At 38.4% G+C, this 19,549-nt stretch overlaps 1 protein-coding gene across 3 annotated transcripts in view; it reads right to left on the bottom strand.

Annotated features, from left to right (window-relative positions):
* RBM33 (RNA binding motif protein 33) overlaps positions 1–19,549 on the bottom strand; it is a 133,470-nt gene that overhangs the window by 75,893 nt on the left and 38,028 nt on the right. For all 3 annotated transcript variants that reach the window (XM_070616972.1, XM_070616973.1, XM_070616974.1), the window contains exons 5-6: positions 18,588–18,900; positions 845–1,016 (exon numbers count right to left, since the gene is read on the bottom strand). In XM_070616972.1, coding sequence (XP_070473073.1) covers positions 845–1,016; positions 18,588–18,900 — 485 coding nt within the window. The remainder of the gene's footprint in view (positions 1–844; positions 1,017–18,587; positions 18,901–19,549) is intronic.

Below are 19,549 nucleotides of genomic sequence, written 5' to 3'. Positions count from 1 at the left end.
CTATGGTACAACACCCCAGTGGTTCTCAAAGTACGGGTTCTGGAGCAGCAGCAGCATCACCTGGGAACTCAGCACAAATGCAAGCTTCTTGGACTCCACCCTAAACCTAATGAATCAGAAGAGCTGGGAGAAGGTCCAGGAATCTGTGTTTTAACAAGCCTCCTGAGTGATTCTGTTGCTCACTCAAATTTGAGAACCACTGCTTTATTTTTGCAGTGGACACTGGAAAAACCAGAGAGGGCGGGCAGAGTCGATACTGAAAAACGCTCTCCGTTGACCAGCAACAGCCTGCTGTAGACCTTTACTAGCGGGGCTTGCTTAGAACGATGTTCAACTGATTATGTCTACAAACAAGTCACCTTGTCTCATTAAACACTCAGAGAAATGGAATATAGAAAAAGAAAACACAGCAAAGATGGTTATAACGTCACTGAAAGGTACAAAATAAAAGTGTCTGGTACAGAATTAGCCCTGGCAACCTTCCAGGTCTCAGGAAGGGTCCAATGGCCCTGTGCCAGCCCCATGCCACCTTCCCAGAGCCAGCCAGGAACCACAAGGTACGCAGGAGAGTAGGTCTAGGCCACAGACTCCAAAAGAGAAACTACTAAAACAATAAACAATCAAATACTTTATTCAAACACTTTTAGTTGAGAAGACAGTCCTTTCCCTAGAGTGACTCCTGCAGCACCATAACTCTGACCTCGTACAGACCAGTCACCCTCTGGATGGCATGCATAATAATCTAGAAAGTCAACTTTTTGACCTATTTGATTGACCATAACAGTACTATGGAGGAAGTTGAAATGGGAGTGAAGAAGGATGGGAGACAGGCAAAAAAAGTTACCCAAAGTTTCTGGAATGTTCCTTCTTTCTCTAGTTACATCTGAGAGCCTAATAATTGTTCCTTCTTTCCTTTCAGTCTTGAAACGCAATCGTCCAGATTCTTCGTCGTCATCATCTTCTTCATCTGACTCTTCTTTTATGTCCTTCTGCAGTTCCAAAGTTTCCATACCTCCCTACATTGCAGACATACAAAACAAAAAGGGAGGGAAAGTGAGCTCATATTCTTTTAAATTAAATACTGAAGAATGATTAAAATATATATATATTAAAAGTTCTTTATATTTAAGACGTAAAAATACTGCAAAATGTCCTATTATAAGGCCATGTGAAATACTAAACTAATTCCAGGAGAAAACAATCTCAAACATTAAAAATTACCAACGTTAGAAAAGGTCCAAATTCCTGCTTGTAATTAATATACAACATCCTGTACACTGTTGCTGCTGCTACTTCTGGGAGAAGAAACATGAGCTCCAAAAATCCCTGCAGGCCTCGAGTGAATCCAGAGTGTAGTAAAGTACAAAGTCTTAATTAAACCAATACGAGAGTTCCCTGGACTTATTAGGATGTGACCCACCCTGTACCTTACATCAGATGACAGCATGCTCCTTCCTGTAATTCCTGAGCCCTCTACTTTGACTTTCCCTGCCAGGCAAGCGCTCCATATCTGCTGTTGGGTTGGTTTGCTTTTTTCAGCCTCCAATAGCTTTCCTTCATCACTCTTACCCTTTACTTCATTCCACTGTCTAGAGTTCGCTCATCACTATTTCTGGCTCAGACTTTTTTTAATTTATTTACTTAGTTTTTGGTGAGGAAGACTGACCCTGAGCTAACATCTGTGCCAATCTTCTCTATTTTGTTTGTGGGTCACTGCCACAGCATGGCCACTGACAAGTGGTGTAGGTCTGCCCCCCCTAGGAACTGAACCCAGGCCACTGATGTGCCAAATTAACCATCAGGCCACAGGGCCAGCCCTGGCTCAGACTACTGAAAAAGCAAAACTATTTTTTTCTTCAGTCACTTCACACTAACAGTAACTTTTATCTTCTATCAGAATTCCTACAAAAAATTTGCCTAATCTAGTTCCAAACTAAAAGTAATTTCTTCTTCATCAACCTTTTTTTTCTTTTCTTTCTTTCTTTCTTTTTTTTTTTTTTTTTTTTTGCTGAGGAAGATTCACCCTGAGCTAACATCCACCGCCAATCTTCCTTTTTTTGTATGTGAGCCGCCACCAGAGTATGGCCACTGACAGGCGAGTGGTGTAGGTCAGTGCCCAGGAACCAAACCTGGGCAGCTGAAGCAGAGTGCACCGAACTTAACCACGAGGCCACCGGGGCTGGCCCTCAACAATTCTTCCTGTATCACTCATGTTCCTTTTGACACTAATCATTTTTCACCTCATGTTAGATCTTAGTGACCTACTGTTAAATCCAAGTACCTACTGTGTGTTAGCTTCATTTAAATACTTCTTATAAACTTAGAGAGATTTTGTCCCTTTATTCTCATGATTCATAATTTTTAGATGTCCTTTACTCTTAATAGAAACAAAATGAACTTCTTCCTTAGAAAATGCACAAGAAAAAGACAAAAATAAGCCAACAATATAACTGAGTTGCATTCTTTCCCCAAGATTTTCTGTGAAAAAAGATCAACTATAAATATACATACTCATTGCTATAAGTCCTACAGGAAGAGAGCCATCTGCAGGAGCTCAAACGCCTGAAAATAAAGTGATGAATGTAAACTACAACCTTATTTTAAACCTAATGATTGCAATACCACCTTTCAGTATTCTGATATTCAGTATACTACAGAATTTTAAAGTACCAAAATCTTGGCTTTTTGTTGGTTTAATACCATTATTTCTGTCTTACTGAATATCTGAAACCAAGATGAGTGACATGAGATGGATGCAGCTGCACTACACTCAAATGGAACAAACGTAAACTCATTTGCAAAGCTCTCTCCTCCACTTCCACAAGGCTCCAGAGCAGTGCTTCTCAAATTGAATGTTAATACTGATTGATCACTGGGAACCCTGTTAAAATGCAGATTCTGATTCCGCAGTCCAGCGTGGGGCCTGGGACTCCGCATTTCTAACAAGCTCCAGGGAGAGCCAACATGCTGGTCCACAGACCAGACTTTGAGCAGCAAGGCCACAGAGGAGGAAAAGAAATAACTACCAATAAAGCAAAGACTCTATCACAACAGTCACTTCTAATTAACCATTAACAGTAATTACAGCTCAAAGACTTTCCAAACAAGCTTGATGTAAAACATGACAGTACTGAAACTAATACAGTTTATTCTGCATCCAAATCCCCACCTAAGAAATCTAAAGGGGATAAAACTAAGTTGAAAACTGTTTCTTTGAAACGAATACTACAGCTCATCAGAAACAAACAAATCGAGCCTTTGACCCACAATCCCATTCCTAGAAATTTATCCAAGAGAAACGATAATTTATGTTCATGTAAAAAGCCTGTAGGAAAATGTTTACAGCTCTCTTTGGATCACCAAAAATGGGAACAATAAGTGAATAGATTTACAAACTGTGATCCATCCAAACCACGGAATGCTCTTTAGCAATAAAAAGGAACGAACTATTGGTATAACCAGGATGAAACTGTAACGGCATCCTGCTGAGTGAAAGAAGTCAATCTCGAAAGATGATATACTGCAACGATCCCATTTATTATGACATTCTCCAAGAGACAAAACTACACTGGTTGCCAGTGGCTAGAAATGGAGGGAGCATATGACTAGAAAAGGATAGCATAAGGCAGTTTTTGGAGCAATGGAATGTCCTAGAAAGCAAACTTCTGGTTGAGGTCTTGGAGTCCAGTTAAGCCCTGAGCTACACCAAGGATTACACAAGCCCTGAATGAAAAATGAGGCATGGACTGGCCTCACGAGCCTCGAGTGTAGGCCACTTGACAACACTCACTAAGCTAGAGTGACTCCTTCACCCACTGGTTACTATCTCATCTAAGTACTGGGCTCAAAAACAAAGTGCATCTCCTTGTCCAAATGGTTTATAGAATTAACTAACCTTATCTGGCAAAATGTTGACTCTGCAGTTTTTAAGAAATATTATCTAGTGTTCCATGCCAAGTAAAATTCCACTGAAGGGCAGTATTGGGTAACAATATAAAAATCTAACTCTCCTAAGATTATATTTTGTAAGAATTCAAATATGTATGTAAATCTTTTATTTCATTATAGACATTGGCGAAAATATTCAAAAATTTGATTTTTAGCTACTTAATTATTTGAAAATCTGAAAGATGTACCTGTAGTTCTTAACAGAGGGTGCATATGAAAGTTCTTTAAAAATAGACAAGTCCACTGAAATCTTACATACGCATAAAAAATTAGAAATTCTAAGGGGGAACAAGACCCAGATTAGTATATTTTTTTTAAGTTCTTCGATTAATTCCGAAATGAACCTATGATTTCAGTGTTCTGAAAAGAAAATTCAATAGTCTATCCCGAATCCAAGAAAAAAATTTGGATTGTTCTCTGAATTGGCAGGTGAGGGGAAGGAAACTATAGAGAACGCTGCTTAAAAAGTTTTTAATGCTTTACAGAATATTTCATAGAGAATAATTCTTTATTATATCATGAAATACAAATCAAAATATCTAATTCTACCAACAGTAAAAATTTACAAGTTGGAAAGACTGAGCAAACTGCAAAAATTCCGAGAAGAGAATTACAGACCAATATCCTTCATTAATAGAGAAACAAGATTCCTGAAGAAAATAAAAGCACGTGGAATCCAGCAAAATAAAAAAGGAAAATACATCATGACCAAGTGAGGCTTAGCTAGCCACAGGTTGATTTAACGTTCAAAACTCAGTCGATTTAACAAATCCTACTTAGAGAAGCCCTCCAAATACACGGAGATCCTCCTCCAGAGGCGCGCCTTAAGTCCCTCCTCTTGCCTTGTGGGCAGACTAGACTTGGTGACCTGCTTCCAAAGAAGAGAGCAGAAAACGGGAAACAGGTAACTTTCCAGAGTTACTGTCTGTAAGGTAACGCTGCCAGGGAGGTCCTGTACCCAGCGGCATGATGGGGAGGAGAAGGGCACCGAACCTCTGTGGTATTCTTTCCAAAAATCTCTAACTCCAGTCTAATCACGAGAAAAGTATCAGACAAGTCCAGAGTAGAAGACATTCTGCAGGGTGCCTGGCTAGGACTCTTTAGACTGTCAAGGTCATGAATCACAAGACTGACAAACTCTCAGAGACCAGAGGAAACACAACAACGCAGTGCCTCGACTGGAGCCAAAGCAGCAAGAGGACATTACTGGAAAAACTCACAAAACGGAAATAAAGTCTGGAGTATAGATAACAGCTTTTAAAAAGTCAATTTAAATCACATGAATAAAACAAGGGATAAAAGTCACACAATTATCTCAATAAATGCAGAAAAAGCACTAACAAAATTCAACACCTATTTCTGATTTTTAAAAAAATCTCAGCATTAGGTAGAATGGACATTTTAACTATGTTTATTCTTCCAATCCATGTACATGGAATGTCTTTCCATCTCCTTATGTCGTCATCCAATTCTCTCAGAAAGGCCTTGTAATTTTCATTATATAGGTCCTTCACTTCCTTAGTTAAATTTACCCCAAGGTATTTTATTCTTTTTGTTGCGATTGTGAATGGTATTGTATTCTTGAGTTCTTTTTCTGTTGGTTCACTACTGGAGTATAGAAATGCTACTGATTTATGCAAATTGATTTTATACCCTGCAACTTTGCTGTAGTTGTTGATTACTTCTAACAGTTTTCCAATGGATTCTTTGGGGTTTTCTATATATAAGATCATGTCGTCTGCAAACAGCGAGAGTTTCACTTCTTCCCTCCCTATTTGGATTCCTTTTATTCCTTTTTCTTGCCTGATTGCTCTGGCCAGGACCTCCAGTACTATGTTAAATAAGAGTGGTGATAGAAGGCATCCTTGCCTCGTTCCTGTTTTCAGGGGGATGGGGTTCAGTTTTTGCCCATTGAGTATGATGTTGGCTATGGGTTTGTCGTATATGGCCTTTATTATGTTGAGGTAGTTTCCTTCTATGCCCATTTTGTTCAGAGTTTTTATCATAAATGGCTGTTGGATCTTGTCAAATGCCTTCTCTGCATCTATTGAGATGATCATGTGGTTTTTATTCCTCAGTTTGTTGATGTGGTGTATCACGTTGATTGATTTACAGATTCAACGCCATCCCAATCAGAATCCCAATGACATTCTTTACAGAATTAGAACAAAGAATCCTAAAATTCATATGGGGCAACAAAGGACCCCGAATTGCTAAAGCAATCCTGAGAAAAAAGAATAAAACGGGAGGCATCACAATCCCTGACTTCAAAACATACTACAAAGCTACAGTAATCAAAACAGCATGGTACTGGTACAAAAACAGGTGCACAGATCAATGGAACAAAATTGAAAGCCCAGAAATAAAACCACACATCTATGGACAGCTTATCTTTGACAAAGGAGCTGAGGGCATACAATGGAGAAAAGAAAGTCTTTTCAACAAATGGTGCTGGGAAAACTGGAAAGCCACATGTAAAAGAATGAAAATTGACCATTCTTTTTCACCATTCACCAAAATAAACTCAAAATGGATTAAAGACCTAAAGGTGAGATCTGAAACCATAAGGCTTCTGGAAGAAAACGTAGGCAGTACACTCTTTGACATCAGTATTAAAAGGATCTTTTCGGACACCATGCCTTCTCAGAGAAGGGAAACAACAGAAAGAATAAACAAATGGGACTTCATCAGATTAAAGAGCTTCTTCAAGGCAAATGAAAACAGGATTGAAACAAAAAAACAACCCACTAACTGGGAAAAAATATTTGCAAGTCATATATCTGACAAAGGCTTAATATCCATAATATATAAAGAACTCTTGCAACTCAATCACAAAACATCAAACAACCCAATCAAAAAATGGGCTGGAGACATGAACAGACATTTCTCCAAAGAAGATATACTGATGGCCAATAGGCACATGAAAAGATGCTCATCATCGCTGATCATCAGGGAAATGCAAATCCAAACTACACTAAGATATCACCTTACACCCGTTAGAATGACAAAAATATCTAAAACTAATAGCAACAAATGTTGGAGAGGTTGTGGAGAAAAAGGAACCCTCATACACTGCTGGTGGGAATGCAAACTGGTGCAGCCACTATGGAAAACAGTATGGAGATTCCTCAAAAAACTAAAAATAGAACTACCATATGATCCAGCCATCCCACTACTGGGTATTTATCCAAAGAGCCTGAAGTCAGCAATCCCAAAAGTCCTGTGCACCCCAATGTTTATTGCAGCACTGTTTACAATAGCCAAGACGTGGAAGCAACCTAAGTGCCCATCAACAGATGAATGGATAAAGTAGATGTGGTACATATATACAATGGAATACTACTCAGCTGTAAAACAGAACAAAATCATTCCATTTGCAATAACATGGATGGACCTTGAGAGAATTATGTTAAGTGAAATAAGCCAGCAAGAGAAAGATAATCTGTGTATGACTCCACTCATATGAGGAATTTAAAACTATGGACCAAGAACAGTTTAGTGGATACCAGGGGAAAGGTGGGGTGGGGGGTGGGCACAAAGGGTGAAGTGGTGCACCTACAACATGACTGACAAACATTAATGTACAATTGAAATTTCACAAGATTGTAACCTATCAATAACTCAATAAAAAAAAAAAATCTCAGCAAACTATACATAGCAAAGAACTTCTTCAATCTGACTGAAAAACTTCCAGCTAGCTTATATTACTTATTTGATGAAATACTGAACATTTTCCCCCTACCATCAAGGACAAAGGAAGAACGAATACCCTCAATGTTTCTATTCTGCATACTACTGGAAGTCAGAAAGCTAAAGAAAGAAAGAACAGGACAAGCTGGAAATGAAGAAATAAACTGTGTTTATTCACAGGCAACGTGATTATTAAGACGTTAGTTTTCCTTCAATGTGATCTAAACATACAATGCAATCTTCATCAAAATCCCCGCCAGATTTTTAGTAGATGTGGACAAGTCAATTACAGAATTTACATGGAAATTCAAAGGACCTAGAACGGCCAAAACAATCTTGAAAAGGAGAACGAAATTGGTGGATTTACACTACCTGATGTCATGCCACAGTAATCAAGACAGTGTAGCACTGGCAACGGAACAAAAAATAGATTCCAGAAAGAGACCCAAACTTAAATGGCCAAATGAGTCTCAACATAAGCACTAAGGCAATTCAATGGGACAGTCTTTACAACAAACAATGGTGTAACAACTAGAGAGAGACACAGAAAATGCACCCCATACCACACACATATATATTAGTTGAGACAGGTCATAGACCAAAACTAAAAATAACTAATACTATAAAGCTTCCAGAAGAAAACACAGGATAGTATCTTTGCAACTTTGGAGTAGACAAAGATTTCTTGGGTCACAAAACTACATGGTCTTCACCAAAATTAAAATTTTCTGCTCATGAAAAGGTACTGTTAAGAAAATTAAAACACAAGCTACAGGCTCAGAGGAAATATTCTTTTTATATATATGTGTTTTTTTATATAGATATCTTTTTATATATGTGTGTGTGTGTGTATATATATATACACCTGCCAACTGACTTATATCCAGAATATACAGACATCTAACCAGAATATACAGACAGTGCGAATAATTCAGGTACATATATTCTACACAGAGAATACATAAACTATATGTATGTAAAGAATAGAAAAACTCTCTGTATATAAACTATATGTATGTAAAGAAAATATATATTCTCTGCGTAGAATATATATGTAGACTACGTACTGCACATAGAGACAAAACTTAAAAAGACAACTGACTTTTTAAAAAAAAAAAGTAAGAGACTAGAAACAGACACAAAGAAGTTATGTAAGCCCAATAAGCACACGGAATAGTGCTCAATATCGTTAGTTATCAGAGAAACACAAACTAAAACCTGACGACACAATCACTAGAGGAGCTACCGGAAAAGACAGACAATATCAAACAACGGAAAACTGAGGCTCACATATACAGCTGGCAGGAGGATAAAATGCTACAGTTACTGTGGAAAACCATTTGACAGTTTTTTACAGAACTAAACATACTTCTACTCTGTCTCAGTAATTCCATTCCTAGTGAATTTCAAGGGAAACGAAAAGCTACATCCACAAAAAGATACGTAAAATAATCTTTATAGTTACTTTATTCATAATAACAAAAAAACTGGAAACAACCCAAATATCTATTATCAGGAGAATGAACAAATAAAGCACTATCTATAAAACGGAATAAACTAACACACCCAGCTACTTGGATGAGTCTCAAAAACGCACACTGAACAAAAGCAGCTGGACACCCAGTGTCATTACATACCGTACGAACACATTTATGTGAAGTCCTGGAAGAGAAAAGACTAATTTAAAGCGACAAATAAGAACACTGTTTGGTCTGAGTTGTCAGGACTGACCAGAAGGAACTAAGAGGGAACTTTCTGGAGTAAGGCTTCTTACCAAGGGAAAGATGGCAACTTAGATGAACACGTACCAAAACACTGCACTGCACACTTCAGACCTGTGCCTATCACTGAATGTCAATGTTATCATAATTTAAAAGGTAAATATTTTAAATAGTGCAAAGATTTTTTTAAACTTCTCTCATTACTTCCTCTCTACATGCCAAAACCATCTGAAGTGGCAAACCTCCTTACCATGTTTGAGGATAACAGCACAACTGGCATGATGTGGCAGCATGATAGGAAAGGCTTGATAGTTTTTATAAATAGAACTCCCTAATTTAAGTATAGCGATTTCTTTGTACTAACCAAGCAAGAACATCAGTTAAATAAAAGGAGCCACCTTTTCAATTGAAATTACTTTTTAGCTCCATAATCCAGATTCTAATACAGAGTTAACACAGCTCCTAGAATGAAGTCACCCGAAAACCTGCAATATGCTTTCTCCCCTCGTGTTAAGCAACCCAGAGCGTCGCACACTGCTTTGCGAGATGGAGCGCAAAGGGGTGGTTCATCACACCCTGCAGACATTTAATCAAAGAAAACAGGTCAGAAAACTAGGAAGACACCAAAACCCAGGTATATGTGGCAAATTAAAACTGTTACTCCTCCCTCAGGACTATATAATTTATTTAGACTTCTAAAAACGATGGAAGAACAGCCCTCCCAAAGCAAAGCCTACCAAAAAGTACTGAAATAGCAGACAACACCTACTTCTCAGCACCTCAAATAGCACCATGCACACAAGTTCTCAATAACGATCTTTTTGACTGACTGATATTCACTGATTCTACTACTATGAGTAAGAAAACAAGCCCCAAATATTGGTTGCTAGGGAAAAAGACCACCACACCACCACCCTCCACCAGAGGGACTATCGAAAGTCCTGAGAGCCAAGAGCATTACAAAGAATTTTCAGTCAACACAAAAACAAGCAACATAAACAAGGTAAACTTCAACAGTAATCAAGAACAGGTGAATAAGAAAGTAAACGTATGAGTGAATTTTTAAATACTAACTTTAAATTATGGGACATACAGCTTAAATGGAAAAGCAAATAATACACCTCCTAACAGATGGTATAAAAAAGACAAACTGTTTAATCTGGATGAGAGTTTGCTTTCTGCTCTATAAAATGACTCATATTGAAAACAATCCTTAGGAGGTTTTAGGTGAGAGTTAACAGTAACTAGGAATCACACGAGTTAAACAATAACAATCTAGTTCTTTGCCTTCCAAATTAAAAGGTCAAAATTTTAACCACCCTGTATTTCCCTGTCTATAAAAGTTATTTTGCTCATAGCAAAATATTTTTAAATATTTAGTGTACAAAGTATAAAATAATCTCCCCATCTAGAGGTAATCATGATTACCATTTTTGTCTTTACCTATCCAGACTTTTTTTGAGAGTCACACACATACGCTGAGATAGGTAAAGTTTTGGGGAAACTTCAGGGGAGGAATTCGATTACCTTGCTCTTTTCACTTAACACATCATGACCTTCTTTCCACATCTAACAGAGAGCTATGACATCCTTTGGTAACCAGTAGTCCCTGTAACATGACGCCATCATTTACCTAACCCTCTAGAAAAACCTACGCACACTGATTCCACTTCTTTTCAAGGCCACAAACCAACACCAGGTGCATACGTCTTTGGACACATCTTAGATTAACTCTTTTAGCTAACTTTGTCAAAAGGGAATTTTTGAGCCAAAGGACCTGAAGGCTTTTGATACTGTCAAGAACAGTGAAGGGTGTGCAATTTTACCCTTCTTGCAAGGTACCCTGCCACTGTTTCATGGAGGCTGTGAGAAGACACGGGACTCCTGCTCACTTTCAACAACAGCAGTAGCATTTGGGAGCCCAAATTCCCACTGGACCACATGAAGAAGAGAGCCAGGTGACCCTGCACACGGGGGGCTGTGTTACAGGAGGGAGCCTGAGTTTAGGGATCCCCAGTCTGTTATAATGAACAGAAGGCACACCTGCCCCTTGCTCTCGAGGAAGATGCTATGTCTTTCAAGGCTGTTTGTTATACAGACATACTTTAGAAGATAGTCGGGAGGGAACAAAATGCAGTCAGTGCTTTGTTCACAAACCATGCAGAGATACAAGAGACACAGAGAAAACTGCCTCCTGGCAGTCAATATTTCCAAAATGGTCCCCCAAGGGAACGAGACTACTTCTGACCAATAATTTTGATTTTTGCCAATATTAAAATAGGCTAGATTCTCAATTTTTACAATTTTATTGAATATGTTTTATACACTCTTTGGTCATTTGCTTATCTTATTTTTGGATTACTCTCTCACATTATTTGCCCTTCTTTCTAGGAGGACTCACTTGTCTATACTGAACATACTATATACTGAACATATTAACTCCTTCATACTGAATACATTTTTTCTAAATATATTAATTCTGAGGCTCATATGTAAATATTTCCCCATATTCGTCATTTGTATGAACTTGTTTATAGTGGTTTGGAATATTTCTATACAATCAGATCACTCTTTTTCTTTATGGCTTAAAAAGGCTAATACCAAGAGTAGTACATTAGTTATAACATGGTGCTCATTTTTACTCATTCCCTGTCAAGACCTTAACCATGAAACTCTCAATTTTATCTGAACACACTGTCACCTAATAAATAAGCAGTTTCTCTTGCTGTGAGGTGCAGTCATGTGACTGAGGCATAATTCACGAGCTGTTTACGAAGTGTTGTATGAGAACTCCGGGACGTGTCTTCAAAGGGCAAGCATGGTCCCTTTTAGCCTTCCTGCAATCCCTTTCTTGGACGTGGGCCATGGAAAGCGCAGCAGCTCTCCAAGGCACCATGGAAGTCTGGAAGAAGCCTGGGTACCTGACTGCCTGGTGAGGCAAACACCAGATCTGAAACGCCCTCTGGAATTTTTTGACATTAGTGAGAAATAAACTTTTAATATTTGGTGAGTTTTCTCTTTTGCAGGTGAGCCTGAGGCTAACACACAATTATTAAAACATTTTTTGCTAATATATTCACAGTTTGATGTGTGTACATACATGTGTACACAGGCACATTTGGTTATTCTTTTTCCACACTGAACTCTTTAATCAATCTGAGACCCATCTTGGAAGGGATCTAACATTTCACCAAATGATTAATCCTAAGTATATCTGAGATAGTCTGTCATATTAAGTCACATATGTTATGAGTTCATTTACTTTTAGGCTTGATCTGATCACTAATGTTCCTCCAAAAATCTCTCTCTCCACCTCAATCTCTCTTTAGAAGACACTGAAAATGAAGGCAAGATTACTGTTTTCTTTATAACAACTCACTTTTGCTTTAATATTTTAATGAATACAGTTCAAGGACTGAAGTCTGAAATATCCAGATCTAAAAGCCATACCCCATCACTTCCAGAAGGCACCCAGGCAATGGTAATACCTGGTAGCATTCTTATTCTTTACCTGCTTTACAAAATAGCTTATATCTCTGGAGATCATTTGAAGATTAAAATGTACAAAAGCTTTTCTCATTCTAAAATAGGTTACAAACACAAGACATTATCAAAGAGTTAAGGAGAATATTATCTAAAACTGAAAGAATTATAGAAAAAAAATGAAATTAATTTTCCAACTTCAAAATACCACAAAGTATTAAGAAGGACCTGAAACTAACAGGCACTGAATCCCCTGGTTTCCAGCCTGGAACGATCCCCGCTCCGCTCTCCTTTAACAGCCTCTTGGATTTCTTTGCGCTACAGGACAGGGGATGAGCTCACCTCGCATAAATCTCTGGTCTCCCTGAACCTGGTGCCAGAGAGCAGAGCAGTCATCAGAGGGAAACCATTTCTTATTTAACATTTCCTTTAGCTCTGTCTTGGTTCCTTGGGCTAAGCACAGTCTTTGCTGAGGAAGATTCACCCTTAGCTAACATCTGTTGCCAATCTTCCTCTTTGTTCTCCCCAAAGTCCCAGTACAGAGCTGTACATCCTAGTTCCTCTATGTGGGATGCCACCACAGCATGGCTTGCTGAGCACTGCGTAGGTCTGCACCCAGGATCTGAACTGGTGAACCCCAGGCCACCGAAGCAGAGCATGCAAACTTAACCACTCAACCACTGGAGAATCTGAGTAAAGTGTTCTTTGTACTATTCTTTTACCTTTTCTCCAAGTTTCAAATTATTTCACATAGCAAGAGAGACAGAGAGAAAACACAAAAAGAAAAATTAAATTTATCTTGTTCAGAAGAAATGAAATGTCCCAGAAAGTGTTTGTATACAGCATACATGTTCAGATACTCTGTCATAGCACTGTATTAGGGAAAAGAGAGGGTAAAAAAAATGTTTTGGATGCTGAGTTTCTAAAGCATTGGCTGAAGACCTTAAGTAAATGATCTAAACCCGTGAAAAACCACTTTTGATGATCTCCTGGGAAAAGGAGGAAAAAAAGTACTAAGGAAAATAATTGAGAAAAAATGTTAATAAGAAAAGAAATTTTTTTAACCAAGTCTTAAGGCCAAAGAATGATTTTGTGACTTACATGCTTGCTCACAAGACAAGTTCTAAGGTTGGAAAACAGAATCTATTAAACCCTACCTCTCATACCCCCTCTATGCATGCAAATGACATCTATTTTTCCAGACCTCCTTCCTTCAGAGGTCACCTCTTCCCTAAAGCCTCAAAGCCCCTCCACGCCCTTTCCCCAACTCACTCCAAGACACACACCCAATCACAGGGGTCCCCTGTGAGCTCCTGAAGCACATATCTGAGCTCTCCTCCTATGTTTACATCACAGGGATTTACCCACGTCTTCTCTCCCCTGTGTGAGGCTAAAAGTTCCTTGAGCACAGGAAGCAAGTTTCCCAATCATCCTTGGTTCTTCAACACCTTAGACAGCACCTAATACCGGGAACCTTGTACTATTTTTTGAATAATGCTAATTAATTTAAAATAATTACAGCACTCCTTTCAAAGCACTAACATATACATCACATTTTCAAAACATTTCTACCACATCCCCATAAAACATTTAAAATATTCTAACACTTAAAGGGCAAACAGCTATCTGGAAACCACAGCTCACCAAAACTCATTGCCCAAAGATTCTAGGAAGCTCAGGATTTTTACTACACTCTTAGCTCAAAGAAGAGATGTATCAAATTTTTCACTAATGCTAAAAAGATGCTCATTTTAAATCTCAAAGAAAAAAACCCCAGCAAACTTCTGGACTCTTTTTAAACGATGAACAAATCCCTCTTCTCCTTCAGGAGCAACCTGGGAATCAGCAATCTCACCTGACTCCTCTTCAGCCACACAGTCTTCCTGCTCCTGCAGCCCTTGCTGCCCACAAGCCTGCAAGTATTCTTCATCTTAACAGCCATTAAAGAGAAAATACGTTTTTCTCATATAGCTTTCGGGGGTTTTTAATCTCTTTTCATCTTTACGACTCATGCTTAATTATTTTGGCAAATTTTACTACGGCAATTACCCGAGTGAGCAGAAAGCACTAAGCACAAAAACAGAATGTGATCTCCCCTACGTGTTAATGAGAACAGAGTGCAACACACTAACCCGATCACTAAGGTGAGGGACACGGCTCTGCTGCAAACTCTGTGCAGTGACAAACAGCTCTTCCTAAATCAACACTAAGGAAAAGCAATCTTTAAAGGGACAGAGCACCTGAGCAGCAATAAGAAGCGAGAATCTCGCCCAACTCCAACCATTCTACGGCAACAGAAGACGACACAAGCATGGGAAATTTCCAACATAGGAGCTTTAGGAAAAATCACATGTCAGAATCTGTTTCTCCATTAGCCCCTCCCTTGAATTAGAGGGATGAGTCCAGGTTTGCATGAAACATAATGGGCAGGTCAGCAGGCAGGCGCCCCATGAGGGCACACGAAGGAAGAAGGCAAGCTGGCTTGAGAAAAATAGGGCTCCTACAGCTACTTGTAACAAGTAACAAGATCTGATCCTACCCAGGGGAGCTGCACTTCCCAGCAAACCCCACCACTTGTTGAAACCGACTGTAGACGGTTACAAAGCAGGCCACGAAGAACGAATCTGTTACTGAACCTAAAAAACCCACTGCGTGGTATCCAACAGTCTCGTCTACAACCCCCAAAGAAAAACTACTGTATTTAAGGTGACAAACCACCAGTTCCCACAACTGTCTCTCATGACTATCTGAACATACTGCATTTTACTTTCTAAAAAAAATTATTAGCATCCTGTCAAAAAGAGCAACTATCGCTACTCATGATTCACTGAGAGCAGAACAGTCAGATTTCAAATAAGGCCAGATGATGCTAATCAAAATTTGTAGCTAATATACAATGGAGTATAGTCTACACCACTGGTTTCTCACTGGGAAACAAAAATCTGCTACCTTTTACATAAATTATCAATCCAAAATTGTTTTTACAAAACAATGTTTTATGAAATTTCAATCTATCTTAATTTTAAAGGCCCTAAATAAATTGATTGTGCTTAAAAGTATAAATCACCCAACAATTAATTTTCTAATATTTTGTTGAATAATAAGTGATATGCATCCCTTCCTAAAACAAGAGTACAAGTTTTTAAATCAAATCCCAATTCACTCTCTAGAACAGGACGAATAAAATGCACAAACTTAAGGATTACTTACTTTTGAGCAGAACAGGAAAGAGCACCAGAGCTGGTCCTACCAACTTTTTACTGTGGACCTCAGCTTGTTCACATGTAAAAGCGTCCCTTCCAATTTGTAAAATTCTGTGGTTTTATGATTCCACTTCCAATTATGCACAAAATCCCCCCATGTGATTTTAAGACTGGGCTTCAACAGACAGAATGTGCTCTTGACCAGCATTTCCCAGAGTTCAATTCCAGCTTGAGAGTATGAGTTAACAAAGCCTAACTAGGACATGAACCACAGTTAAATAAACCGTTTAATAAACTAAGAGATCACTGGCACACAAAGGGACGCAATCGACTGGTGTTCGTTAGTCTCATAACGAACAACAAATGTGTGCACCAGTGAAAGCCTAAGACGACAATGAGTGGTCTCCACCGCAGACCTCGAGAGGAGAACTTCACAGCCTAAGTCCATTTACCTCTTCCCATCCAAAGAAGAGAGAATGCCAGATTCTACCACTGTGGCAACTATAAAGAAACCAATAATCTTAAAGAATTAGGGAAAAAAGAAAAGGAGGACTGTGGCTTTAAAGCTAGATGTATTGAGGTGAGCTGATATTACTCAAAGAAAGACAAACTTCGCCTCACCTTAAAGTTTACAACTCTCTGTGAAAAGATATCAGGACACTTTCAGAATTTCTACATAAATTTTCCTACCTTAAGATTTTTTATTAATTCTTCAAGAAACTAATTCACTTTAATGTGGAAAAGTACTGTGAGTATAATGAATTGTCACATTATTTTCCTTTTCAATACCTGAATCTTAGATCACAAGATGTTGGATAAAGTTGGATTTTACACAACCAGGTGCCTAAATGTAACCTCAGGTTTGACAGTGGAATACATGAGATGGAAAGTCCTCATTTACTAGAAATTCTCCTTACAACAAACTCTGCGAGAAGGCTACAGTGAGAGGGACCTCCCATGCAGCCGTGCGCACTAGAGCACCTTCCACACTGTGCGCTGTTCCACTCAATTCCAAGTGCACAGAAGGCAGGGGCCATGCTTCATGCTTCGTGTTTTAGCACAGTTGTGTCCCCAGTGCTTGAACATCAATAAAGATCTGTTGAACTGTTGAATTTACAAGTGAAACGGACCCAGATATGATTAACCATCTCATTTTACTGATGAGTAGGAGAAATAAGAAAATGCTCTAACTAGGGAGTAACTAGGCAGATTTTTAAAAGATCTTGGCTCAATTTTTTTCCCGAGGAAGATTCACCCGGAGCTAACATTTGTTGATCCTGGCTCCATTTTTAAGAGGCATTTTAAGTTACACTGCTCCTTTAGGATAGTATACAAACACATCAGTAAACCAGAGAGCACCTGTCCACACTAGTGAAAGATTTATTACCAAAACAAACCACTAAAGAGTTATCGAAAAAACAAGTACCCATGATGCATTTTACATGATTCTCTCTAACAAAACTACAAACATTTTTCATTACTATATCTACTGAAGAGAAAGCATTCAAAAAAAAAATCAAATCTTAAAAATAACTATTGAGACACATAAACACAATCATGACTGGAACTAGATATTCTAAGGTTCCACATAAACAATCCCTTTCAAAAGTACTCACACAGATACAGAGAGATATAGATATAGGACAATGACGAACATTCAGTAACTTTTGAACTTTTTTCTCAAATGCAGCATACTCTGAATGGAAACAGAGATACCATGGCAGAGTTACGACCCTACCTTTACCTGCCTCCACTCCCCCCAGCAGCCCCAGTGATAGTGCCCCTCAGTGGAACCCCAGGATCCTGAAAACCCTAAGATTCTACTGGAACTATGGAAGTCACGTCCTTCCCAAATAAATGTCATAAGGCGCTTCTTTTAAAAACAAATCTCCTTTAATGATGAATCATTAAGACAGATGAGCAGTCTTTCAATAGTCCGTTTTTGACAGTTCAACTTTAAAAAAAAAAGCTACCTATCAAAATCATCTTTGTGAAATAAAAATCTGCACAATCTTTGCTTCCTGATTACAGATAACAAATTACCTGTGACATTTCCTAAACTAACCTCCAATCTCTTTATTCATGTTTAGACAGTTCTCAGTTACAAAAAAGAACGAATGAACAGGACATCAATCACTTTGGAATATTAGCACCTTAAAGATGTCTTTAGCAGGTCAATAATCTTTTCACCTTAGAAGGACTTTATCAGATCTTGTCTAAAGCCTGGATAAAAGCTCTGCATTAAGTACTTCTAACAATTGACAGTGTATCTCCAGCACACAAAGCTGTTTTCTTCCTTAGGGTGCAATCCTCAAGGTCACGATTCTGTGCAGCCTTCCAGAGTGACAAAGGAGCATTACCTCTGGCCAAACAAGCTGTCAACACAAACTTTGTCATAGCTCAGATAAAGAAACTGGCAGACAGTGATAATAAGGTCTAATTTCCCTCCCTCCCAAGGGAGGTAAATAGATTTCAAATCAGTCTAGAAACCTATGTCCAGGCAGCCATGTTATCTTTGGCCATACAAAGGAGAAAGACTCACTGTGAATTCATCTAAAGGCTCATTGATCTCGATGTCTAACACTTCGTCATTGTACAGCTGCTCCTCCTCTGGCTCTTCCACATACTCAATGTGGTCTTCTGTCAGCTCAGCATCGTGGCCTTCATACTGTCCTTCTTCCGGGTACTCGTGAGCATACAATTCAGATCCATCGGATTTGTGATAAACCAGTTCATCTTCTCCTTGTTCATACTCAGATTCCTGTTCTCCAGATTGGTCATTAGTGTTGTCAGACAGTTCAAATGATGTGACCATGCCAGATGTGGTATTCAGACTAATTGTGACACCCTGAGAACTACAAAGGACAAAAATACAAAGAAAGGCACCCAATTAGAGTGAAGCTCAAAACTAAATCATCACATAAATTGACTGTTAGAAAAACTTAAACCACAACCAGTGAAAGATTACTCCAGTAACTGATAAATGCACAGTGACTCCAACAATGACTGAAAACAGAGCTCAGTGTGCGATACTGAGCCAGCATCAGACTTCTAATGCATACAGCGTCCCCACTGTCATCAGCACAGATTATTTCACCAAAACAATCAGATCAACCAGATGGGGAAAGAAACAGGTCTGAGCGGTAAAAGTCCAGGACTGAAAGCAGATAGATTCCATTTCATTCTGACTTTCAGAATGAAAAGGATGGAGCAAAAGATTTCAAAGTAAAAGCAGGAGTACTACTCTATAAACAGAAAATCATAGATGGAATTTTAAGAATAATTCTTTTCTTTTTTAACTTTATGATGCAAATTATAAACTCCTATTTTAAAAATCAACGTGTTAAAAATCAACATATTAAAAATCCATGTGAAAAAACATTTCAATGTTCAAATAAAATTTATACCAGTCACAAATTTCAAAAAGATTAATTCATAATTTGAGTAAAATAACACAGAGGCTTTTAAAACTGCAAAAAAAAAAAATCACATCCCACCTACTAA

Source organism: Equus przewalskii, chromosome 4 (assembly GCF_037783145.1).
Source record: "Equus przewalskii isolate Varuska chromosome 4, EquPr2, whole genome shotgun sequence".
Taxonomy (NCBI): Eukaryota; Metazoa; Chordata; class Mammalia; order Perissodactyla; family Equidae; genus Equus; species Equus przewalskii.
This window is presented reverse-complemented; position numbering and strand designations above follow the sequence as displayed.